Source organism: Puma concolor, chromosome B1, assembly GCF_028749965.1.
Source record: "Puma concolor isolate L17-30 chromosome B1, mPumCon1.1.hap2, whole genome shotgun sequence".
In the NCBI taxonomy this organism is placed as follows: domain Eukaryota; kingdom Metazoa; phylum Chordata; class Mammalia; order Carnivora; family Felidae; genus Puma; species Puma concolor.
The window spans coordinates 174,582-199,993 of NC_141670.1; the positions used below are offsets into that span (position 1 = coordinate 174,582).

At 46.3% G+C, this 25,412-nt stretch overlaps 1 protein-coding gene and 1 long non-coding RNA gene across 4 annotated transcripts in view; one reads left to right on the forward strand and one right to left on the reverse strand.

Moving 5' to 3' along the window:
• The window catches only part of LOC112869958 (zinc finger protein 705F-like), a 55,019-nt gene that overhangs the window by 21,906 nt on the left and 7,701 nt on the right, over positions 1-25,412 (forward strand). Inside the window, exons 1-6 of one of the 3 annotated variants that reach the window (XM_086703004.1) lie at positions 12,361-12,590; positions 16,271-16,444; positions 22,503-22,704; positions 23,500-23,586; positions 24,365-24,531; positions 25,236-25,362. The exons of the other annotated variants lie outside the window; for them this stretch is intronic. Coding sequence (XP_086559130.1) covers positions 24,394-24,531; positions 25,236-25,362 — 265 coding nt within the window. The 5' untranslated portion in view covers positions 12,361-12,590; positions 16,271-16,444; positions 22,503-22,704; positions 23,500-23,586; positions 24,365-24,393. Of the gene's footprint in view, positions 1-12,360; positions 12,591-16,270; positions 16,445-22,502; positions 22,705-23,499; positions 23,587-24,364; positions 24,532-25,235; positions 25,363-25,412 lie in introns of those variants that run through there. 3 annotated transcript variants of the gene reach the window in all.
• Positions 369-11,640, reverse strand: LOC147581397 (uncharacterized). Its single transcript, XR_015249879.1, has 3 exons — positions 11,513-11,640; positions 1,018-1,263; positions 369-555 (listed from the first exon to the last, which is right to left on the reverse strand). It is a non-coding gene; the product is annotated as an uncharacterized LOC147581397 (long non-coding RNA).

The window sequence follows — 25,412 nt, forward strand, 5'->3', positions numbered from 1 at the left end:
TCTTTCTTTATTTGGGGCACCTGGGTGGCTCAGTCCATTAAGCATCTGACTTTGGCTCAGGTCATGATCTTGTGGTTTGTGGGTTCAAGTCCCACATCAGGCTCTGTGCTGACCGCTCAGAGCCTGGACCTGCTTCGGATTCTGTCTCTCTCTCTCTCTCTCTGCCCCTTCCACACTCATGCTCTGTCTCTCACGCTCAAAAATGAACATTAAAATTTAAAAAAAAAAAACCTTTCTTGGCCATTGGGTTGGAAAGAATTCATTTCCACATTGGTGTCTACCTGCTGGTGCCTGTGCAGAATTTTCTAAGTACGTGCCAGAACCTGGGATGCTGTCGCAAGTCATCCTCTAGTAGCTGGAAAACAGGATACCCAAGGACCTCCTCGTGGTCCATCAACAGCCCCAGATAAAGAACACAAACCCAGAAGTCCAGACATGAGGGTGGCTGGCAGGAAGTGCAGAAAGGCAGTCAGCATGGAGACAGGGCTGTGGCCTGATGTTTGGTATAGGCAGGGCTTTGGAAAGAGGCAGAAATGGATCCTAAGCCCAGCTTCCCTGGAAAACACATGCATGAACACATTTATATGAACCAAAATAAGAATTGTCTCTGAATAACAGATTGTTTTCAGATGAATTTTCATGCCCTATCCTATTTAGTGAATTTCTATTTTTAGCATTTTGGAAAAATCAACACATACAAATAGTAATCTAATATTTTTATAAGAGAGAAGTAAAATGAATTTCGCTCCTAGTGTTACAGCAAACACTCGGCGCCCAGGAAGAGACAAGCAGCGTGCACTCGGGGAATCAGAAAAGACTTTTGCACCAGTGCTGGCCCCACCGAGTCACCTTCAAAAGCTGAGCACCCAGCTCATGTTTTACTGATCCTTTATACATATGTGCTTCCAGGTTGGGCGGGACTAGGATAGTGAAGATTCTGGTTCCTGGAAGACAAAAGCATGCAAGACATCTAGCTGGCCATTTTTTTTTTTTTTTTTTTTTTGAATATGCTCTTACCAGCTTTCCTTCTCATTCCCGCCTCTTGATTCTCAAGCTGCTGTAGCAGACTTAGAGAAAATCATTTTGTGAGGGCAGGAAACCCTTTGCTGCCACAGGAGGAGGAGCGAAGACCATTCTGGCTTCTTCCTGCTGGACAGGGATGTCGAAGAGAGGAATGTGACAGCTAGGATTCTTTGCCATCCGAAGGAGAGTAGTGACAGCTAGAATGGTCCAACTAAGCCATCATCTGGAGTTTGACAGCTTCTAGGCGAGAGGAAACAAACCTGGTTAGCATATTAAGAATACAAGGATCAAACAGGAGGGCTATGAAAAGCATTAGGAGAAGACCAGCTAAAGTGAGGAGCCAGGATGCCTAATTCCATATGTTGCTCCAAGAGTTCCATAAGTCTGCTAATTCCTGCCTCCGTTTGTTGATTCACTCCCTTAGCTGCTGGACCGTATCTCCAACTACCCCTGATTGGTTGACACAGAAGCAACATTCTTCATTTAGGAAGAGACATAATCCTCCCCTTTCGGCAGTTAGCAGGTCCAGCCCTCTTCTGTTCTTCAAGACTACCGCTGCTAGGGAGTTTATTTGGTCTTGTAAAACCACCAGAGATTTGATAACCCATTCTATGTCATCTGTTAGGTCCTTAGATAATTTATGACAATAAGTGGTTGAGAAGACTATTCCTCCTATTCCAGTGCCCATCCCTGCCATTATTCCTAAAGCAATCAGCAGGGGTATGACTTGAATGGCTCTTTTTGATTGAGTATATGCTGCCAAGGGTACTATAAGAGACCGATTGTTGGGAAAAATGTTTTTCTGAGGAGTGAGGAAGGCCATGTACAGATGCCCACCCAATCGACCAGTAGACATAGGCAGGCATCTGTCCCACATACAAAGAGAAGCCCTGGGAGGGGTTGACACCAGGGATGGGTTGTGGGAAAATGAGTGAGTTCCTGACTGTCAAGAGTTTGATTGCACTGGCCAATGGTCAGATTGCCAACTGGCTCTGTTCCCATTGTGTTTGCCAGGCACCTGGGAGCCATTTGGGACAGTTAGACTCCAGTTAGTACAGGTCTCACCATGTGGGGGTCTGGGTCTTCAGTTAACAGGGTAACACTTACAGTTGCCTATGTTATCAGAGTAGCTGCATAGCGGGTGTCCTGTGGACAAGCAGAGCCAGCAGGCTCTGGCCAGGCTGGGATTGATATCATTGAGGAGGTGATGAATTGCATTTAACACTTGGTCCAGACAGGGATCTAAGACAGGTGGTCTACCTGATTTATGTTACACCAGAGGTTGAAGGGTTAGGTCAGAAGTGACACAACAGGCATGAGGAACATCAGGGCAGGTCCCCAAATAACGTTTTATTTTCATTTTTCCTGTCCAATAAGTTGTCCCATTTCTGGTACAAGGAGTGACTCTCCTGGTATTGAAACATCTTTTCGGCATGCAGGTGTACACGGTGGCACAGGGACATGGTGGTAGTGTTGTTTTACCTATGTGGACCAGAGGAGCAGGGGAAGGAATTGGTACAAGGGGAGGGGTTGGAGCAAGAGTCAGGAAGGGCACAGAGGGAGGAATGGTCTCTTTAGGAGGCCGAATGGGGTAGCAGGCAGTGCAACCTTGTGCGCCTGTAACATAAGTTTGTCCCTCATGAAGACAGTAGATGGGGTCCAGCGGTGGGGAGCACAGAGTGGCTCCTCAGGCCTTGAGGGACAAGGGGGAAATGATAAATCATGCATTTGCATGGCGTGAGTGAGAAGACTCCTTTTGAGCAGGTTAGGAACAGGAATATGTGCAACAAGGACAGGAGATAGGGCAATTCCATCCGGGGGTAGGAGACAGGTAATAAAGACAGAGAACAACATGCAGTGAAGGACATCAATCACAACTCAGATCATATAAATCTAAGGAGCATAAGAGATCCTGACATTAGTAAGTAGAAGGAGGCTAACAAGAGTTTGTGACTGAGACGCAAATCTGCAGAAGAAACTTGGGTAAGCCATACAGCAAAGAGCATAACAAGTATGGAAAGAGAAATAGGTAGGGGATGACATTGAAATTCAAGAGAACAATTTGCTATAGTTCATTTAAGTCATTTGGTGATTTCCTCAAGCTTCTGGTTACAGAGAGTTCTTACGTGTTGGCAGGCTGCGTATCATCTGCTCTTTTCTTAAGGGTGATCTGTAGAGGATTATTCTGGTTAGCAGTTACTTTCCATTCCAAGTGGTTGTCAGGTGACAGATGGCCTGCCTTTACTTGAGAATGGTGGATCCAGGTGGTTAGTCCTGCAACCTTGAGGGCTGGGTGTGGTTAGCACAACTAAATAGGGTCCCTTCCAGGTAGGTTTGAGTGGTTCCTTTTTCCAATCTTTTATCCAAACCTGATCCCAGGTTTGTGGGGGTGTACAATTATTCCTAGAGAAATGTGTATCCTGCCACCCATCTATGTATCTCAAATATAGTTTTCCCTAATCCTTGTAATTGTTTTTGTATTTCCAAATTCCCTAGCTGTGTCAGGTCTCCCCTGAATTTGACTAGTGGAGGGGACCTTCCATATAGGATCTCAAATGGGGATAATCCTATTTTTGTCTGGGGTGTGCAGCATACTTGGAGAAGAGGTAGGGGTAGTATATCTGGCCAGGACAAGTTAGTTTCCTGACATAGTTTTGCCATGGCTGACTTAAGGGTCCAGTTCATACGTTCCACCTTCCCTGAACTCTGGGGTTGATAGGCTGCGTGTAAGTTCCATTGGATGCCTACGGTTTTGGCTACTTTTTGCACCACCTCAGCCACAAAAGCCAGGCCACTGTCTGAGTCTATGGTTAATGGCATTCCATGTCTGGGGATGATATCCCTTGGCAGAGCCTTAGTTACTTCTCTTGCCTTTTTGGTGCGTGTGGGGTAGGCCTCAACCTAGCCAAAAAACGTGCAGATGAATACCAGAAGAAATTTGTATCCTCCACTGGGTCTTATTTTGGTAAGGTCTACCTCCAAATCTTCGAAAGGTGCCTAACCATAGCATTTAGATCCCCATGGGCCAAAGGCGCCTTATTTGGCATTATTTTGAGCACAGAGGAGGCAGCATTAAAAGATCAAGGCACAGAGGGATGGGAACCAAGCAATTACATAGTAACAACTTACTAAGGTTTCAAGGGCAGTTTTTCCTAGGTGGGTGAGCTCATGCTGTTGGGAGAATCACCTGGTGGGCTAGCTGTTCCAGTATATAGACTCTTTGATCTGGAAGTCCCCACCATCCTTCTTTTGTCTGCTTCCCTTTTCCTGTTGTGCCCATTTTGTTTCTTGGGTTGTGTACCTTGGGGAAGTTGGCAGTTCCAGAGCCAGCATGATTTTTGAGGATGTTGTTTGTTCTGCTGTTTGTTTAGCTGCGGTGTCTGCCCATCAGTTACCTTCCAACACTGAGTCTTTTCCTCTTTGGTGCTCCTTGCAGTGGATGACTGTTACCCCCCTCAGTTCCCAGACTGCCCTTAATAGTTTTAGGATTCTTCTCGATTTTTTCTTTTCCCCCTGCAGTCAAAAGTCCTCTCTCCTTATATAGAGCCCCATGTATATGTACAGTGGTGAAGGCAAAGCGCGAGTCAGTGTATATGTTGGCTCTTTTGTCTTTACTGAGTTCTAGCGCTCTCATTAGGGCCCACAGTTCCGCTCTTTGGGCTGACCATGCATGTGGAAGGACCTTTCCTTCTATGACATCAAAATCAGAGACTACTGCATAACCAGCATATCTCTTGCCATCGTTCATGAAGCTGCTGCTATCAGTGTAGAGCATGAGGTCTGGATTTTGTAAGGGCTTGTCTTATAGGTCAGGTTGACTAGAACAGACTTCATCAAGTACCCCTACATAATCATGCTCTGGGGGCCACACCCCTGCAGGCAAGAAAGCGGTAGGATTTAGGGTTTTTATGCCCTCCAATCTTATTCATGGGTTTTCACATAGTAGTCCTGATATTGTGTCATCTGAGCATGAGTTAGCCAGTGTTGCCCTCTGGCATCCATCAAGGTAATAACAGAATGGGGGAACCCTAATGTTTAGGTTTTGCCCCAACATGAGTTTGTCTGCTTCCTTGATTAAAAGTGTGGTGATTGCCAGGGCCCTCAGGGGGCCATCCTGCCACAACTGAGTCAAATTGCTTTAAAAGGTATGCCACTGGTCTTTGCCAAGGTCCAAATTCCTGGGTAAGAACCTCCAGGACCACCCCATTGCTCTCATGTATGAACAGGTTGAAATCTCATGATACATCTGGGAGTCCCAAGGCCAGTGCCTCTGTGAGTTTTGTCTTTATGATTTCAAATGCCTTTTCTCGGTTAGCACCCCAGAAAAGGGGTGCCCTTTCTTCCTCCTTTAGTGCCTTATAAAGAGGTGTGGCCAACTCCAAGAACACTGCGATCCATATCTGTCAGAATCCTGCTACTCCCAGAAACTCTCAGACCTGCCGGTGGGTAGTGGAAACTGAAATGGCACAAACTGCCAGTTTTCCTTTGGCTCCCAGCATCTGTTTGTCTTGGGTAATTCTGAAGCCCAGTATTTAACTTCCTTGGCAAATCTGTGCCTCTTTCTTTGACACCCAGTATCCCACCTCTGCTAGTAGCCTGAGTGGGGTTCTGGTTCCCTCCCAGCATTGGGTCTGCATGGGACTGGCCAGCAGGAAATCATCCACATATTGGAGAAGGACACATCTTAGGTCCTGTCCCAGAAAACTGGCTAAGTCAGATGCCAGCACCTCATTGAATAAGGTTGGTGAATTTTTGAATTCTTGCGGCAGTCTGGTCCAAGTGAATTGTTCCTTTGCCCCTGTGGTAGGGTTTTCCCATTCAAAGGCAAATAAGGGTTGGCTATTAGGCACTAGCTGGAGACAGAAGAAGGCATCCTTTAAATCCAGACATGTGAACCATCCTGCTTCAGAGAGTATGTATGAGTCCTAGTAGAGTGTATAGGTTAGGCAATGCTGAATGCTGCATGATGACTGCTTCATTAATGGCTCTTAGGTCCTGTAAGGGCAGTAATCATCTGTCCCAGGGTTTTTCACAGGCAGCAAGGAGTATTCCATGGGGACTTGCATCGTTTTAGAAGTCCCCATTTGAGTAGTCTGTCCAAGTGTATCTGGATCCCCAGGCATGCCTCCCATGGGACCATATATTGGCATATTTTAACAGGTTGAGCCCCAGGCTTTAGGTCAATTAATATTGGGGGGGGGTGGTTTTTTGCCAGACCAGGGGGGTTTCCTTCTGCCCAAACTGAAGGGAATTCAGCTTCTAGCTCGGGGGCCACAGTTGGCTCACCGGGAGGGGAAGTATATAATCTCCATTCCTCTTCCCGTGGTATTGTCAGGGACAAAATCATGGGTTGGGCCTTTTTATTTAGGCGCAATTGCATCTGTCCATCCGAAGTGAAGGCTATTTCTGCACCCAGCTTGGCTAGGAGGTCTCTACCTAACAGTGAGTCCGAGCAGTCAGGTAAATATAGGAATTCATTAACTACTTGGTAAGCCCCACCAGCTGGCATTGTCTGGGAACACAAAATGGCCTTTGGGTTTGCATCCCAGTGGCTCCTGCAATGATGACTTCTCGACCTGATAGAGGTGCCACCTTGTGTGTCACCACAGAGTGTTTGGCCCCAGTGTTGACTATTAAGTCTATTGCCTGGCCCCCTACCTTCATTTTGACCATGGGCTCATGAGGGCCCAGTTGGATAGAGCCCAGTCTTTCCTAATCAGAGTCCACACCTGCCAGTCCTATCAGGTCAGCCTCAGGTGGTTCTGATTGGTAGCAGTTGGGTGGAGCGGAAGTTTTTGGTTTTCTCATTTGGAGATTGGGTCACTCATTTTTCCAGTGTCTAAATTCTTTGCAGTAGGAACACTGATCCTGTCCTGGCACCCTTCTTTTTTGTTCTTGAATCCCACGTGGTTCCCATGGGGGCCCTTCTGGAGGGGACAGTCGCCCCAAGGCCCCAGCCAGGAGAACTGCCTTTTGTTTCATTCTTCAGTCTGTCTCCTTTCTGGCAGCTCAATTCCAATTTACAAAAACCTTGTTGGCGATTTCCAATAGTTTCATCACGTTCTGTCCAACGAATTCTTCCAATTTTTAGAGCTTCTGTCTAATGTCACTTTGGGTCTGTCCCACGAAGGCAGCATTGCCCATGTGCTGGTTTTCCAGGGCTTCTGGGTCGAATGGAGTGTAAACTCTAAAGGCTTCACATAATCTTTCATAGAAGTCACCTGGGCTCTCTTCTGGCTTTTGTAGGACTTCAGATACCTTTGCAATATCGGTGGCTTTTTTGCCCCTGCTTTTTTTACCCCTTGGAGGAAGGGGAGTTGGTATCTTTCTAACCTGGCCCTTCCTGCTTCTGTGTTGGGGTCCTAGTGGGGCTCCTCTTTGGGCATATAGGCTCCCGTGTCCAAGCATCAATGTCTAGTTGCCCATCTGGTGCCTGAGTCTGTATACATTTTCTGACTTTGGTGAGAATTCATCAGTGCTCTTCTGCATTGAAAAGGGTGAACAGAAGCTGCTTACAATCGACCCAGGCAGGGCGGTGAGTCTGGAAAATGGATTCTAAGAGATATATCATTGCCTGCAGCTGCGCAGAGTAGGGCGGGTGTGGTGTTTCCAGTTGAGGAGGTCAGTAGTGGAGAACAGTTGGCAGTAGAAAACCAATCCCCCTCTTGTAGGGTCCCACTGGGGCCTATTCTATGGAGACCCCTAGTCTCCCACAGTGGCATCTGCATTGACCTTGGGGGCCTTGTACCTTGAGCTGCAGATCTAAGGCACCTTCCTACCGGTTCAAGTGTCCCTGGTTAGGGCAGACTGGCTGCTAGCGAAGGTGTGACCGACAGGGGTGGACTGTCAGGCAGGTAAGGTTCCCCTCCCTCCATTGATGGGCCGCTTGGGGCATTTGGTGGTGAAAATGGAAGGACTTCTTCTGAATTTTTTTGGAGGATGGGGGCGGTTTTTTCTGCTGTGAGGTCTTCTTCTTAGGCTGTGCCACAAGACTTTACATTGTCCATTACTATTAAGGCAGAACTGGACCCTCCTTGGGCTTAGGCTATTTCCAACCACTGATCAATGTATGAGAATTGATCCAGGTGGCCGGGGTCTCTAGTAATTACTTTAAAAACAGCTCGGACTGTGGGGACATCTAGGGTGTCCTCAGCAGGTCAGCCTACACCAAACGTGGGCCATTCTAATTCAGAGAAGGTGCATAATTCCCAGGGGTCAATCTGACCCCATAGTCCCCTGAAAATCCCTTTTAAAAATTCTTTTTTTTTTTTTTCATGTTCATTTTTGAGAGAGAGAGAGAGAAAGAGAGCACAAGCAGGGGAGGAGCAAAGACAAAGGAAGAGACAGAATCTGAAGCAGGCTCCAGGCTCTGAGCTGTCAGCACAAAGCCCGATGCAGGGCTCGAATTCATGAACCGTGACATCATGACCTGAACCGAAGTCGGATGCTTAACTTACTGAGCCACTCAGGTGTTCCCCACCTTTTTAAAATTCTTAGCCACTGGCACAAAAACAGACACTCAGATCAATGGAACAGAATAGAGAACCCTGAAATGGACCCATAAATATATAGCCAACTAATCTTTGACAAAGCAGGAAAGAATATCCAATGGAATAAAGACAGTCTCTTCAGCAAGTGGTGAAGGGAAAACTGGACAGCGACATGCAGAAGAATGAGCCTGGACCACTTTCTTACACCATACACAAAAATAAACTCAAAATGGATGAAAGACCTAAACGTAAGACAGGAAGCCATCAAAATCCTCAAGGAGAAAGCAGGCAAAAAAATCTCTTTGACCTTGGCTGCAGCAACTTCTTACTCAACATGTCTCCAAAGGCAAGGGAAACAAAAGGAAAAGTGAACTATTGGGACCTCATCAAAATAAAAGGCTTCTGCACAGCGAAGGAAACAATCAGCAAAACTAAAAGGCAACCAATGGAATGGGAGAAGATATTTGCAAATGACATATCAGATAAAGGATTAGTATCCAAAATCTATAAAGAACTTATCAAACTCAACACCCAAAAAAACAAATAATCCGGGAAGAAATGGGCAAAAGACATGAATAGACACTTCTCCAAAGAAGACATCCAAATGGCCAACTGACACATGAAAAATGCTCAACATCACTCATCATCAGGGAAATACAAATCAAAACCACAAGGAGATACCACCTGACACCTGTCAGAATGACTAACATTAACAACTCAGGCAACAACAGATGTTGGTGAGGATGCGGAGAAAGAGGATCTCTTTTGCACTGCTGGTAGGAATGCAAACTGGTGCAGCCACTCTGGAAAACAGTATGGAGGTTCCTCAAAAAATTAAAAATAGAACTACCCTATGACCTAGCAATTGCACTACTAGGTATTTATCCAAGGGATACAGGTATGCTGTTTCGAAGGGGCACATGCACCCCAATGTTTATAGCAGCACTATCGACAATAGCCAAAGTATGGAAAGAGCCCAAATGTCCATTGATGGATGAATGGACAAAGAAGATGTGGTATATATATACAATGAAGTATTACTCAGCAATAAAAAAGAATGAAATCTTGCCATTTGCTACTACATGGATGGAACTAGAGGGTGTTATGCTAAGCAAAATTAGTCAGAGAAACACATATATATGACTTCACTCATGAGGACTTTAAGATACAAAACAAGATGAACATAAGAAAAGGGAAGCAAAAATAACATAAAAACAGGGAGGGGGACAAAACATAAGAGACTTTTAAAAAGAGAGAGCAAACAGAGGGTTACTGGAGGGGTTGTGGGAAGGGGAATGAGCTAAATGGGTAAGGGGCATTAAGGAATCTACTCCTAAAATCATTGTTGCACTATATACTAATTTGGATGTAAGTGTAAAAAATAAATCAAGTAAAATGATAAGAAAAAAAATTCTTAATCATACACTCCAAAACAGTTGGTTTTGAAATTTTCTCCCCATCTGTCCTGGTATCCTAGATGGGTAACTTCCAATGTATGGTGTCACAGGACATACACGAGGGAAGAGGTTGCTTCATCTACCTGGCCGCTCCCCTCACGGGGATTTAGACACTTCTTAGCATTGGCAGGCAGCTCAATATAAACCCCTGACTCGGATCAGGCCTCTGCGGACCTGATTCTGCCTTGAGTCGTATGAGGTCATCATGGAATTGCAGTGTAGGACCCACTCAGGCTCCGTAGTTGAGACTGTGGAGCACAGGCACTCACACATACATTCAGACAGATCGCAGACTTACACCCAGGACTTCCCTGTCCTATGTGGCAAGTGTGTAGCCTGGGAGGTGATCAAGCTCCCCCTCTGCCTCTAGGGCGGGGCTGAATTTGGTCCTGGGTCCCTGGGGACATTTACCCAATCCATGTCCCATCCTGGCAGAATTTTCTGATTCCTCCAGGATTCCATTCAAGCGAAGTGATGGCCAACTATTGTCAGGCCCGGCGGGGGTTGGGGTCCAGTGAAATCCCCAGCAGTGTGCCTTCCTTTCCATCACAGGGGTCCACGATGAGTGGCCTCTCCGCTGGCTTCCCACAATGGTGACTGAAGGGGCCAGTATGGCTGTTGGCTTCCTGGCCAATGCACCAAAAATGTTACAGCAAATACTTGCCACCCAGGAAGAGACAAGTGACATGCACTCGGAATCAGAGGAGACTGTTTATTTCACACCGGTGCTGGCCCAGTGGTACCACCTCCAAAGGCTGAGTACCCGGCTTGGGTCCTACTGATCTTTTATACATATCTGCTTCCAGATTGGACGGGACTAGTATAGTCAAGCTTCTGATTCCTGGCTGCTGGCTGATGCAAGAGACAAGCAAGGCTGCAGAAGCCAAAAGTATACAAGGGGACTATCCAGGCTCAGACATTGAACTGGCCCTTTTTTTATTATCTGCTCTTACCAGCATTCCCTCTCACTAGGATATGAGTTGGATTACATAAGAAATAAGTATGATCATCATTCTAAAACATCCTTCTTGATATAAACAAAACTTATAGTAAACATATAATGTGCCATTTGGAAACCACATCATAAGGAAATAAAACCCATGAGTACTCTTTTTACATTAAGTTTGATAGTTTCCATGCATCACTTGACCTAGTGATGACAAAAACCATGAGCTCTATGAAAGTGAGTTCTTGCTGCCCCTAAGTAACTGTTTCTAATGAATGACGCTAAATCAGGTAAAAATATTATCTAATAAGGTTTCCACGACACATGACACATTATGCGTAACATAAAAACTTTGTCCTGACTGTTGGCCTGTTGGTCTTTCATATCTCACACATGGTACATAGATATCACTTCTTGAAAAGAAGCCTCATAAATTTCATATTTGTATTTCCATTCTAAAAATACTGAAACAAGCTCACTGCAGTCGTACCATATGAAAAAAAACATCTGAAGAAGAAAAATGGATATTGTATGTATGGTACCATAGCAAAAACTGAATACCAAAATAGGATATTCACTCAGTCCCTTTCACTTACTCCGTCTTTCCAGGTCCATTAGACAACCTACATCCTGTATTTCAGCTTCTTTTTCCAGTGGGCCACGGGAACAGTGAAAACAGCAGCCAGGGCATTTTGACCCATCAGAGCCACGGGGGAATGGGGGGGGGGGGATCTAAGTCAAGCCAGGAACCACTTTCTGTGGTTACTGTGGACCCCCGCGAACTTCACCTATGCTCTGCCTGACTCTGGAAATATTCTAAGTGGCCATGAGGACCCAAGAGCCACTAGTTTCTGCCTGGAAAGGTTGGAGACGGTGTCTATGCTACTGAATTCCTATCCAGAACTTCCTAGGTTACTTCAGGAGTACGGGAAATGCCACTGCCCCAAATGGGAATCTCAAGGGAAGCTTTCTAGGCCTGCCTGGAAAGGCTGCTGCTGGACTAGAAGCCGCTGAGAAGGTGATGCGCACACTGAAAAACGACAATAAATTGTCTAAGTCCTGGGGGGCGGGGAGGGGCCGGGAACAACTTGTACCATCCCTGAACATTTGTACAAAAAGGACACAGGAAACTTGAAAATACAGTTGGAAACCTTAGCTCATAGCCAGCTCAGTCAAAAGATGACAAGAACGACGGGAAGCTGTTAGACTAGTTCTGTTAATATAACAAATGATCAATATCCTCACGGAGTGCACATGAAATTGGTGTAAAATTGCTTAGGACCCAACAATATTTTCAAAATGTCACGAAGGCTGGGAAAGCACGGAGACCTCTAGCATGACCCTCACACAATACGGTTAAAAGGGAATGCATTTGGGATGTGCCCCCTGCTACCCCCCCGCCCCTCTGCCAGCCCTCCGCTGTTCCCGCTGGGTCGAGCCCGGGCACTCCCGTCCACTAGGACCGTTTCCCCCAGTGCACAGGACCCCCCACGTGGCATCCTCTAGGCTGCTCATTTTACTCACTCTCCCTTCGCGGTCGCCCGGCGTCTCCCTCCCGGGCTTTCTTCCCTCAAGTCGCCGCCCACTCGGCACTCGGCGACGGAACGGATGCCGTCTACGTCCTAGCAGCTCACTTTCCAGTGGGATATCGGGAATGTAGGCACACTCTGGCAGGTACGGCCGGGGGAACAGGTTTGGGGACAGAACAGCACGAGGTGTCACACAACGGGGTGGTCCCCTCCCCCAGCCCGGGGCCCAGGGGCCTCGCCCACAAGGTGACCGCGAATGGAAGGCCTGGCGACGGCAGGGCCTCACTGCAGGAGGATGAGAATGGCTCGGAGGTGGGTCTGGGAGAGGAATGGGGTCAAGCCAATATCAGGGCCAGGGGCGGAGGCGGCGGCCCCGGGGGGTAGCAGGGCGTGGGGGGAACGTGAAGAGCAAGAACCCAGGTCCGAGGGAGGACATGGCGTGGGCGGGGACTAGGGAGGGTGAGCAGAGACCAGGAGGAGTCGTCAGCGGAGGGGCGGGGCCGGTCAGGGCGTAACCAGCGTGGGGCGTGACTTAGGAAGGTGGGCAAAGACCAGGATGGGCGTCAGCTAAAGGAAGGGGCCATCTTGGGGCGTGGCTAGCGCGGGACAGGGCCTAAGGAGGTGAGCAGAGGGAGGGGACGGAGACGTCCACTGAGGGGCGGGGCTGCTGTAGGACGTGACGAACGTGGGGCGGGGCATAGGGAGGGTGAGCGGGAACGGGACAAAAGCCGAGGGGTAGGGCCGGCGAGGACGTGAGCAGCGTGAGGCGGGGACTAAGGAGGTTGAACAGAGACCAGAAGGGGACCTAAGCGGAGGGGCGGAGCCAATGCAAGAGGTGGGCAGAGCGAGGAGGGGCCTAAGGGAGGGTTAGAGGAACCGGGGCGTCAGCGGAGGGGCGGGGCGTGCCTAGGACCTGTCCAGCGTGGGGCGCGGCCTTGTGAAGTTGAGCGGGGACGGGGCGTCAGCAGCGGGGCGACGCCGGCCACCGACATGGCCAGCGTTGGGCGGGTCGCAGGGAAGGTAAGCAGGGAGGGTACCGCAGGGGAACTGGGCGGTGGGTGTAGGACGTAGCCAGCGTGGGGCGGGGCCTAGGGAGAAAGAGCGGGGAAGAAGCGTTTGCCAAGGGGCCGGGCCGGGGTAAAATGTGTCCAGCATGGGGCGGGGCTTAGGGAAGGTGTGCGAAGAGCGGGAAAGGCACGTCATCTGAGGGGCGAGGCCAGTGCTGGACGTGGCCCCATTGGGGCGGGGTCTTGGAAGGCGAGGAGCGTCCGGGCTGTTGGGGAGGGGTCACCCCCCGCTCCACCCAACCCTCCGGATCCGCCCCTCCTTCCATCCCACGCTCCAGTAGGTTGGTTGCTCCTCTCGGTTTGGGGGTGTTTCCGGTCCGAGGGAGCTGGCTGTTATTTCCCCAACTGCCATGACTGTTTCGAGCAGTTCCAGGTGAGACTCCGAGCCCTGGAGCCTCTTGCACTCAACGCGCCGATGTGTCCCCGTTAGGGTGACAAGTGTGTGTGTATCCCCTGTTGGTTGGACACACCGTGCTGCGAGCGCGGGTCTCGCGGGACCACGGCGGCCGCGGCGGCCTCACTTGGCGCGGGATAATGGACCGAGCAGGGCAGGCAGGGTCTATGCTAGTGGCGGAGATCCGGCGGGATAGGCTGGACGTGGCCCAGAGCAGAGGGTGCTCAGCGGGAGGCTGAGTGTACGGGACTTGGGGAGAAGCGTGGTTGCCACCGAGAATCGCCTTGGGTCGTTAAGTCTTCGTTGTATTGCAGCTTCACGTTTTCTTGGGCGACTTCCAGAATTATCTGAAGATTTTTTTTTTTTTAGAAGTATGGGATATTCTTTTCTTTTTGTTGTATTTAGAGAGTACAAGCGGGGGAGGGGCAGAGGGAGGGACAGAATCCCAAGGAGGCTGCACATCCAGCGCCCAACTATGCAGCTCTGGATGCCAGACCCCGGGATGATGACCTAAGTCAAAGTCAAGAGTCTGATGCTCAACCCTCTGAACCACCCAGGCGCCCCGAGGTGTATAGATATTCTAGTCACTGTTTTTATTTTAATGTTTTAAGTCGTTGGGATAATGAATGAGGCTTGTATAATTGGTACCATTTAGGAAGCGTATTTTGCTTTCAATTAATGAAAAAGTAATTTTTCAATATGTGAGGACATTGGATATCTGAGGGATGTTTCTTGTTTGCCATTGTTAACCTTAAAAACAAAACTGCCATGGGGCACCTGGGTGGCTCAGTCAGTGAGTGTCGGACCCCTGGATTTCAGCTCAGGCCTTGATGCTACTAGGGTCATGGGATTTAGCCGCAGATCAGGCTCCACGATGAGCGTGGAGATTGCTTGGATTCTCTCTCTCCCTGTGCCCCTCTACCCTACCCTGCGCGAGAGCGAATGCTCCCTCGCTCTCTTTCTCCCTCTGTCTTAAAAAAAAAAAAAAAAAGTAGAACTGCTTGTTATTTTAGCAGCAACTGATGGGGTTATTTGGGAATGAATAAAAGAGAATTGCAATCCTGGACAAACAGGCTTTAGAAAAACTGTAGGGAAGCATGGGAACCAAGGGGAGACTTGCTTTTTTAAGGAGAAAAGGGGTAATTTGGGAAGGTTGCTGTGAACTAAAAGTCCATTGGAGTAAACAGAGTTTGAAGTGTGGTGGCTTCTCACTGGCTGAACTGTTGTTCTGGGGGCTGAGGAAAATGTCTGTTCCTCCTGCTGGACTTGTTGAGTAGTATCCACGTGCAAGGCCAAGTCCCGGAAGGGTCCAGTCCCTCTTCCTGTTGGGTCTGCAATTGACTGTGTGTTCTAGGGTGTGAAAGTTTTCCCTGCCACATCTGCCCACTCCATTTTAGAGAGGTTTTCTATTACTAGGTTTCACACCATAAGCATTAAAAATGAGTAAGGAAATTAGATTTTCAAATTTCAGTAGCTTCATTTATACCTTTTTAAAGTTTTTATTTATTTATTTTGAGAGAGAGCATGAGCAGAGAGAGGGAAACAGAATCCCACGCAGGCTCTGCTATGTCAGCACAGAACCCAATATGGGTCTCGAACTCATCATGAACTGTGAGATCATGATCTGAGCCAAGAAATCAGGACTTGGATGCTCAAACCACTGAGCCCCCCCACATGCCCCAATGTACACTTCATAAACTTTAACATGAAAGTTTAACATGAAAGCGTTAACATCTCTTTTTTATATTTCCTTTGGAAAGTGTGATCCTGGTTGGAATTTGGCAATACCTGATCCCAACCACTCATGCTGCATAACTTCTCAAAGATTATTTACAAGAGAAGACACTCTTCTGGCTTTCTTAAAACTTTTTTTTTAATTGTTTTAATGTTTATTTTTGAGAGTGAGCCACAGGGGAGGGACAGAGAGAAAGAAAGACAGGATGCGAAGCAGGCTCCATGCTGACATCAGAGAGCCCAACTTGGGGCTTAACCTCAGGAAACATGAGATCATGACCTGACCCGAAGTCAGATGCTTAACCAACTGAGCCACCCAGGTGCCCTCTTTCTCAAAACAATTTTAAGTTGATTTAATATTAGTATTTGAACTCAAATCAATTCAGAATTTGGAAGATATATTTCTTTTAGGTAACAGAACAGTAACCACTATGGAGTTCCTTAAAAAAGGGGACCCAGTGCTCCTCCAAGTCTCCAAATCTCCATTCCCCTGAGCTCAGCTTACTCCACTCAGACCTGCTGGGAAGTGGACTCTGATTAAGCAGCCAGGACTTTACACCATTGGTGGCTAAGTGGCCTTGACAGTTGTACTCTCTGTTCGCTTTTCTTTATCCCTCTCTGCTTACCTAGGAGTCCAGTGATAGAATTCTGTCTGTAACCCATCCAGCCTGCAAACCACCTTCTCCGTCAAATCTTCAATGTTTAGGTGTTTACATATGTACTTGAGAGTCTCCACATTAGATGGAGTGAGTTTTCTTGGGTCTATGTGGAACACATATCCCTATGAGAAGCTGAGCCCATAAGGTAGGTATCTTGAGTAAAGCAAACTGTGTACACAATGTCTTTGAGTCTCTGTTATCTTGTGTCCCTTTTTTTCCAGGAGAAAATTCCACCCTACATGAATAAGTATTGTTTATTATAATGGAAATATTCTTAAACCACTTTTCATTAAGGTTACAAATTATTTCACAGGGCACCTGGGTAGCTCAGTTGGTTGAGTGTGTGACTTTGGATCAGGTCATGATCTCGTGGTTCACAAGTTCAAGTCCCGCATCAGGCTCTGCTGACAGCTCAGAGCCTGGAGCCTGCTTCCAATTCTGTCTCCCTCTCTCTCTGCCCCTCCCCCACTCTCACTCTGTCTCTCAAAAATAAATAAATGTTACAACCATTTAAAAAAATTATTTCACATAACTATGTGAATTTTGACTTCTGCATTGGCTTTTTCATGTGTGAATCTGCATGTTATCAAAACTCTCTGAAGAAAGAGCTCTGAACACATGGCTACAGAGCATACACACACAAACCACTGGTAGCGTTTGCTGAAATGTAGTAGCTGGTCAGGCCTGGGGATTATTGATGCTTTAATGGCACGGAGAACAATGATGAGTGATGTCAGCTGACTCAACACATGACAAATCACATTGGTGATCTTCAAAGACTCAAAAGGATGACTGAACCTGATAGGTTGAAGATAGCATCTCCTCTCTCACCTGAATGACCATTGTCCTGTGACTGAATGTTAACACTCCACTGCATAACTGAGACAAAAATAGGATGTCAGAACTTCAAATGACCCACCACTCCTGTATTGAAACCTTGAGCCACTCTGCCTCTTCCTGACACCTGGACATAGCAGCTGTCTCTCAGTCATTTTGAGCTTCCATCAAGGAAGCTTGCCTTTTCCATTAGAAGCCCTGTACGTATCAAAGATGAATAAAACATTGCAACATAAGAACTAGGATATCCTGAGAAATCTTTGGGAATCATATATCAACAGGGCAGAGCCTAGGGATTTGATATTCTCTTATTGTTTTCCAGGTTGAACGCTGCTCATGTTCTGTCTGATAAACATTAATTATCTTGCACTGCTAAGTTAAAGGGCAGAAGGAACCACGGGCTCCTGGGTGGCTCAGTCAAGTGAGCATGCCACTTTGATTCAGGTCAAGATCTCATGGTTCGAGAGTATGAGCCCCATGTTGGGCTCTGTGCTGACAGCTTGGACCCTGGAGCCTGCTTTGGATTCTGTGTCTCTGCCCTTACCCTGGTCCCACTCTCTCTCTCTCAAAATAAACAAACCATTAAATAGTAATAATAATAATAATAATAAAAGGGATAGAAGGAACCAGCACTAGGAAGCCAACTATCAGACCCAATTTAAGTATCTCAGTCTTTTAACTTTAAGATTAGTGCCTGCCTTCTCCACACTGCCTCAGGTATCATTGTATTGGGATAAATGCCAACCAGGCATATAAGGAGCTCTGTCTCAGTAATTGTATATTAATGCTTCTATCCATTTTCCTTTCAAAACAAGCTTCCATATTGTCTTTTGTTTCCTAAAAATTACACAAACTGATTCTAATACTTTTTGCCAGTGACGAAAACAGCACAAAACAAATGATACTTAATAAATATTAAAACTTACCTTTTACCTGTCACCCAAGGGGTGTTACTGTGACTCTCTATCCCAGTGCCTACACCCGCTTGCTAATTCACAGTCCTGTTTGGCTTGTCCCACCTCGGGCATTTGCACTTGTCTGTTTTTCTCTGTATGACTCTTCCTCTGATCTCCTCATGAATGATTGCCACTATCATTTCTCTACTTTCTCAGAACTACATTCTCTGAACACATGTTTTTAAAACAACTTTTGTTTTCTAACAACAAATATTTTCAGGATTTATTCAACTATGCCATATTTACAACTGTGCCTTGGGGCCCCTGGGTGGCTAAGCCAGTTAAGTGTCTGACTTCAGCTCAGGTCATGATCTCACAGTCTGCGGGTTCAAACCCCATGTTGGGCTGTGTGCTGACCGCTCAGAGCCTGGAGCCTCTTCCAATTCTGTGTCTCCCTCTCTCCCTGCCCGCCCTCTCTCTTTCTCTCTCTTTCACAAATAAATACACATTAACAAAAAAAAAAAAGTGTGCCTACAAGTTAAAGAGGGGAAACTCTTCTGTTTTTGGATTTTTTTTCTTATAGAGATCTTTGTAAGTTTTTATTCCTGTATAATTTATCAACATTCTGGGTCTTGAATCCATATGTCTGACCCCAGTGCCCCTGCCATTCTGCAGAATGGATGTCGTGTTAGCAGGCATGAAAACTACAGTAATCTTATTGTCCATTTCCATCAGAGCTCTTGGGTGACCAAATGCATTGTCAATGAGCAGTGATATTTTGAAAAGGATTTTTTTTCTGAGCAGTAGGTCTCAACAGTGGGCTTAAATACTCAGCAAACTACGTTGTAAAGAGATGCGCTATCATCCAGCCTTTCTTGTCTGTTGATGGAGCTCAGCCAGGGTAGACTTAGTATAATTCTTAAGGGCCCCAGGATTTTCAGGATGGTACATGGGCATTGGCTTCAACTTAGTCACCAGCCGCCTTAGCTCCTAACAAGAAAGTCAGTCTGTCCTTTGCAGTTTGAAACCAGCCACTGACTTCTCTCTGGCTATGAAAGTCCTGGATGGCATCTTCTTCTGACAGAAGGCTTCCAGTAGATTATCCAACTTAAAAGCTGTTGGTCAGTGCACCCACCAGCATGAATTGTCTCAGCCAGATCCTCTGGATAACTGGCTGCAGCTTCTGTATCAGCACTCGCTGCCTCACCTTGCAGTTTATGTTATGGAGGCGACTTCTTTTCCTTACTCCCACCAACCATCCTCTGCTCACATCAGGTGTTTTTCTGAAGTTTCTTCACCTCCCTCATCCTTCAGAGAATTAATTGAAGAGAGTCAGGGCCTTGCTCTGGATTAGGCTTTGGCTTAAGGGAATGGTGACCTTCTCTACAGACCACACAAACCTTCTCCATATCTACAATAGGTCTGTTTCAGTTCACTTTCTTTTTTTTAATGTGTATTTATTTTTGAGATAGAGACAGAGCACGAGCAGAGGAGGGGCAGAGAGAGAGACACACACACAAAATCCTAAGCAGGCTCCAGACTCTGAGCTGTCAGCACAGAGCCCGACACGGGGCCGGATCCCATGAACCGTGAGATCGTGACCTGAGCCGAAGTCGGACGCTTACCCGACTGAGCCACCCAGGCTCCCCTCACTTCACATTCTTATCACCCATGTGTCCACTGGACTTGCACTTTTAATTTCCTTCAAGGACTCTTCCTTTGCATTCACAGCTTGGCTGACCTTTTGGCACAAGACACCTAGCTTTCAGCCTGTCTCTGCTTTCAGCATGCCTTTCTCACGAAGCTCATTCATTTCTAGCTCTTGATTTAACGTGACAGGCCTTGAACACTTAGGAGGCCGGTGTACGGCTGTCTCATGGAAAAGAGGTCCAAGGAGAGGAGAAGAGGGACAGCTGGTAGGTGGAGCAGTCAGAATACACGCAACACTTACTGATTAAGGTAGCCCACACCTATGGGCACAGCTCGTGGCACCCCAAAACAATTGCAATAGTAACATCAAAGATCACTGAGCACAGACCACAGTAACAAATATGATAATGAAAATGTTTTAAATATTGTGAGAATTCCCAAAATGTGACACAGAGATAATGTGAGCAATTGCCCTTGGAAAAATGGCACCGATCAACATGGCGTTGCCACACACCTTTGTAAAAAGCAGTATCTGTAAAGCACAATACAACAAAGTGTGCCTGCCTGTAGTTAAGACCTGGAGGAGAAGAGGTTCTATATTCTTCTGGGCCCAGGCCACCGCCTTCAGCAGCCCCCTCCTCTTCATCTCCAGGCAAGCAAATGAGATCCTAGAGCAGACCCTTCCTCTTCTCCAAGTCAGATTTAGTTGACATCCTACCGACTGCCATGCTCTACACGCACAAAATGTGATAGGTTCCATGAATAAATTATACCTCCAATGTTCATTTTCCCATACATAGGATGTGTTTCAACTATTTTTGAATAATACGAAACAGTATATACGTCTTAGGATCTGTCTTCATATATAAAAGAATAAATTACTTGTGAAGAAAACTCAGGCAATGTATTTTCATTTCAGGCATAGGCATTTGGTTCCCAAAAGAACAGTTTGTCCCTTTTTTCTTCTTAATGTGTTTGTATCAAATATAAAAGTGAACCTATAGTAACTCTCAAAAGGGAGCATTATTTTTACAGCGGAATTTAAGGTAATCAGGTTCTCGTTTCCCTGGTTCTCTGACACGTTCCTGTCTTGCCAGCCTCATCACACTGCACCATCCTTGAGCCAATGAGGGCTTCTGCTCATCAGAAAGGAGTGTCTGCGGTAGGAGACTGTGGACCAGGCTTGTGCCACACAGAGAGTGGAGCTCTATTAGAGAGTAAAAAGGATACGTGGTCAGATCCTGCGTTGTTTAAGGGCTCATTTAGAAGAGATCATTTAAAGAAATTTTTAAAAAACAAGAAAACTTTGTGTACAGAATCTCAAAGGATATATCTTTTAGGAAAACTTGTAGAAAATACAGATGTTTTAGTCAGTTTCCTAAAAACTTATTTGAGCAAAGCCTTAGGACTCCCCATGGAGGTAGGCAGGAGCACTATTAGAGACTTTCCCCCCTCCCCTGGTAACAGAACTTGTGTAAAATTGCTGAAAGAAGCCAAACCATTTGTGTCCCAGGGACTGAGAGCAAACTACAGTCAGGTGAGTTGGGTGGACTGGACGGGGAGGCAGGCTAGTGGATTTCTGAAGACGATGGCAGGTCTAAAGGTCCTACTTGTAAGGCCAGTGAGAAAGCAGGGAAGAAGTTAAAGCTGGAGAGTGTTAGGAATGAAATTTGTGCTTGTAAGTGATATTAGCCCCACCCAGCAACCTCTGGAGAGGGGAGTGGTTGCTGGAGGTTGAGCTCTAGAATCACTCTTGAACACTGGAGACCAACCTCCAGGCTGGTGAGAGCTTCCATCTGCTGGAGGGTAATCCTGCCCACCTCCATGGAGACTGATGGATCCTACCCTGGGGACCCTTCTGAACCTCACCCCGTGTACCTCTTCATCTGACTGTTCATCCTTGTAATAAACCAGTAAAACTGAGTAAAGTGTTTTCCTAAATTCTAGGAGTCATTCTAGAAAATTGCCAAGCCTAATTTGAGGGATTGTGGGAACCCTTGAATCCACAATGCTCTCGGCAGAAAATGTGGGCAGTCTGGGCACTACATTTATGGTTGGCATCTGAAGTAGAGGAAGTCTCATGGGGTAAGACTTTGAACTTGTGGGATCTGATGCTGACTCCAGGAAGATGGTGTCAGAATGAACTGAATCCTTGGACACCCAGGCAATGTCAGAACATTAGTTGTTGGGGTGAAGAAAACTATTTATACGAATTTTTAGGTTTTGAGAAATCCATGACTGTTGTCTGTCACAGGGTGTTGGTCGGTAAGTGGGTGGAAGAAATGGACGTATAAGGGAGGTAAGAAGGCGGAACTAACAAAATATGCTTTTTTGTCTCAGATGTTATTGAGCACGAGCCATGTAACCAGGCATTGGGATAGGTCCCGTGTATGCAGTTGGAATAAAGTTGCTTTTTTTTTTTTTTTTCTGTCCTGCATGCATGCAGAAAAGAGTGCATGGGGATTGAGGTGGGCAATAAAAGGGATGGAATTAGGGGCTGATAGACTTTAAGTGGTGTCAGTGGATGAGCTGGAAAGGGAGAGGCTCTGATTGCTGGAGGGATCTCCGGTTCTTCATCCGACAGGGCATTCCTGGTAAGACCTGGCAGGGGGCTATACCACTTAAGAGGACCATGTTTAGAAATCTGAGTTTGGGAAACAGAACACAACTGAAATCCTAGCTGTATCATTCCTTAGCCATGTACTTTCCTCATCTTGCTAAAGTTTCCTGAAACTGTGTCATGTGTCCATGTCATTCTGGGCTGCAATAATAAAATAGCACACATAGGTGGCTTAAACAACCGACATTTGTTTTTCACAGTTCTGGAGCCTGGGAACTCCCAAGACCAAGGTGTCAGCAGATTCAGTATCCTTGATGTGCCTGCCTTCTCACTGGGTCCTAACTTGGTAGAGAGAGAGAGCTGTGGTGTGTTCCTCTAAGAATTACTCCAGTCCCTTCATCGGGGACCTCCTCTCAAGACCTCATCTAAACCTAATTACCTCTCAAAACGCCCCACCTCCAGGTACCATCACATGGGGAATTAGGGCTTTGACATACGGACTTGGGTGAGGCTGGAGGGGACACTGCCATCCGGTCCATAACAGTGACTGTACTGAAAACAGCAGGATCTATTCTGAGGATTAGTTAAGTGAATGTTCTTAAGTTTCCAAGCAGAGAGTCCTATTATTAAACTTTGAATTTGTCTTCCTTATTTTTTGGACTCCAGGTGTAAGGAGGTGAGTTATGTCTGTTTTTGTTTGTGATACAATATCATTTTTCCATGAAATACATTTAAGTACAAACAAAATTTTGGTAAGAATTCAGACTTTACCAATATGTTTAAATATACGATTTATGAAATGCTGGGGTGTCATTTGTGGTGATGACTAATATACGACAATATTCCAGTTACAACTTTACTAAAATGTCAGATTGAACAAATATATTCCCTCATAAAACAAAACCTCTGCATTGTACATTTTCTAAGTCAGGCACTTTTTTTTAGGTTTGGGGTTCAGGGAGGGAATTAAATATCCCTATGAAAAAGTTGGCAGTTAACTTAGAAATAATGATTTTCATTGCCTCGTATGAAAATAAAAAAGAATATTCCTATCTTATTGACGAGCAGCAGTAGCCAAAGCCTTGTCACTTCTGATCCAAGCAGAAGTGAGAGCTCCCGCAATTGTCTCAGGGCATGTGGCGTGTTCTTGTAGGGGGAGCTGGGGGGTTGCATGCAGGCACATCAGGGATTCGTGACCAGGGGGTCTGGGAATTGTGGGTAACACTGGAGTCTCTTGGCTTCTCTCTCCTTGCCCAGCTTTTCCTGCATACGGTTTGCACTCTCTGTGAGTGGAAATCCGGAGGAAGAGACGTGGTGGCGGAACCCTTGGTGATGCAACTGCATGTGGGTGGATATGCGATCCTTCTCCGAATGATGCCTCTGTTGCCTGTGGCTGGGAATGCTTCTCTTGGCCCAAGTCTTCTAAGTGCATCCAGGCAGTTTTCAAGGGTCTGGGTTCTAGTTCATTGTTGCCAGGACGCGCGGATACTTTTTGTTGGTCAGGGATGGATCAGGAAGAAGTCTCCTTTCCAGCATTTACACCAGTGCATCTCGTGCTCCTTAAGGATGTCCTTGCAGAAAAGAAATATGCAGAGTTTTCCTTCCTCATGCAGTGTATGGGCTTGGTTGGTGGGTGATTTACCCGTGGGCCATGGTAGTGGCTGCAGTGACCTCGGCACGTGGTGACAGGTGATAGAGATGAGCAAGACCAGCAGTTTACGCTCCACTGAGGAGGCGGGCCTTTGAGCAGGTCAGCTCTGCAGTTTTCCAGAGAGTACAGGAAACTTTTGTGTGAGAGAGGAAATCAGCCATCATTTCTTTTCCCCTCAGTTTTAAGCTTACTAAAGGTTTGGTAACATACACTTGACTAATCTGGAAACTTCCAAGGATGACTAAATCCTCTTTACTACCCTTATCCCTTTTCACCCATTTTCCCTCGTTACAATTAAACTTTTTAAAATTGGAAATCTGAAAACAGTGCCTAGGGAGTATTTTTCAAAAAATTAACTCTGTATTTGGCAGAATGTGGGTAAAACTAGAGTCAAATTTAGAATCCTGTTGCAATTTTAGAAGGATTAGAGAGGCTACAAGTAATCGAGAGGATTCTATTGCCTTTCAACAGAAAAAACAGGATTACCATACGGAGGATTGATGCAGTCATCATTGTTGTTAAGAATGGAGAGCTCACTGCAGGAGAGATCACTGTGGGGCCATCCTTCGGACGAGCCATCTCAGGAGCCCCTAACCGGACCGCAGGACCTGTCTGCCCTGATACCTTATAAAGAACAAGTGAGTTTGTAACATGAGAGGTGCGACTTGCTGACCTCAAGTTCTGCATGAGAGTTGTTCATCCTGCAGAATGCTGGGCATTGCTTCATAGGTGTCTACCTTTAATGTTTATATACCTTCATTTGTACGTATGAAGTGTTTGCTGTAAAAGAAGCAACTGCGCATTACCTCATTGGAACTCCCAGTACATATATATATAGGTGGGTGTGTGTGTATGTATATCTGCGTGTGTGTGTGTGTGTGTGTGTGTGTGTGTATACACATACATATACATATACACACAAATATATTTTTTTCTTTTTTTAGTAATTTCTACAGTGAGCATGGGGTGCAAACTCATGACCCTGAGGCCAAGAGTCACATGCTCTTCCAACTGAGCCAGCCAGGTGCTTCTCACTACTATTTACTATTTAACCTAGGTTATAATCGCCACCCAGGGCATCAAAATTGCCAGCTTACTGGAAAATTTCCAGGCTATTTCCTATTGACATTCCTTTATGATAAAGTAATTGTGTGTGTATTTCCGTTTGAATGTGTCTGAAGGGCAGAAAGCAGATCGGCACAGTAGGAACATTTGATTTGAACCACAAATGGAGTCAGTTTTCTATACATACAGCTCCCCCATCTGCTATCACTATCATGTGACAGCTGCCCCCTAGGGATTGTTCAGCCTGGCCCTACTGAAACAATATCTGATATTTTAGGAATCTGTGACCTACAAAGATGTAGCTGTAGACTTTACCCAGGAAGAGTGGGCCCTGATGGACACATCCCAGAGAATGCTGTACAGAGATGTGACGCTGGAAAACATTAGTCATCTGGTCTCTGTGGGTGAGTCGGTCACATCTGTTCATTCATCCATCCTTCCATACATCTATCCA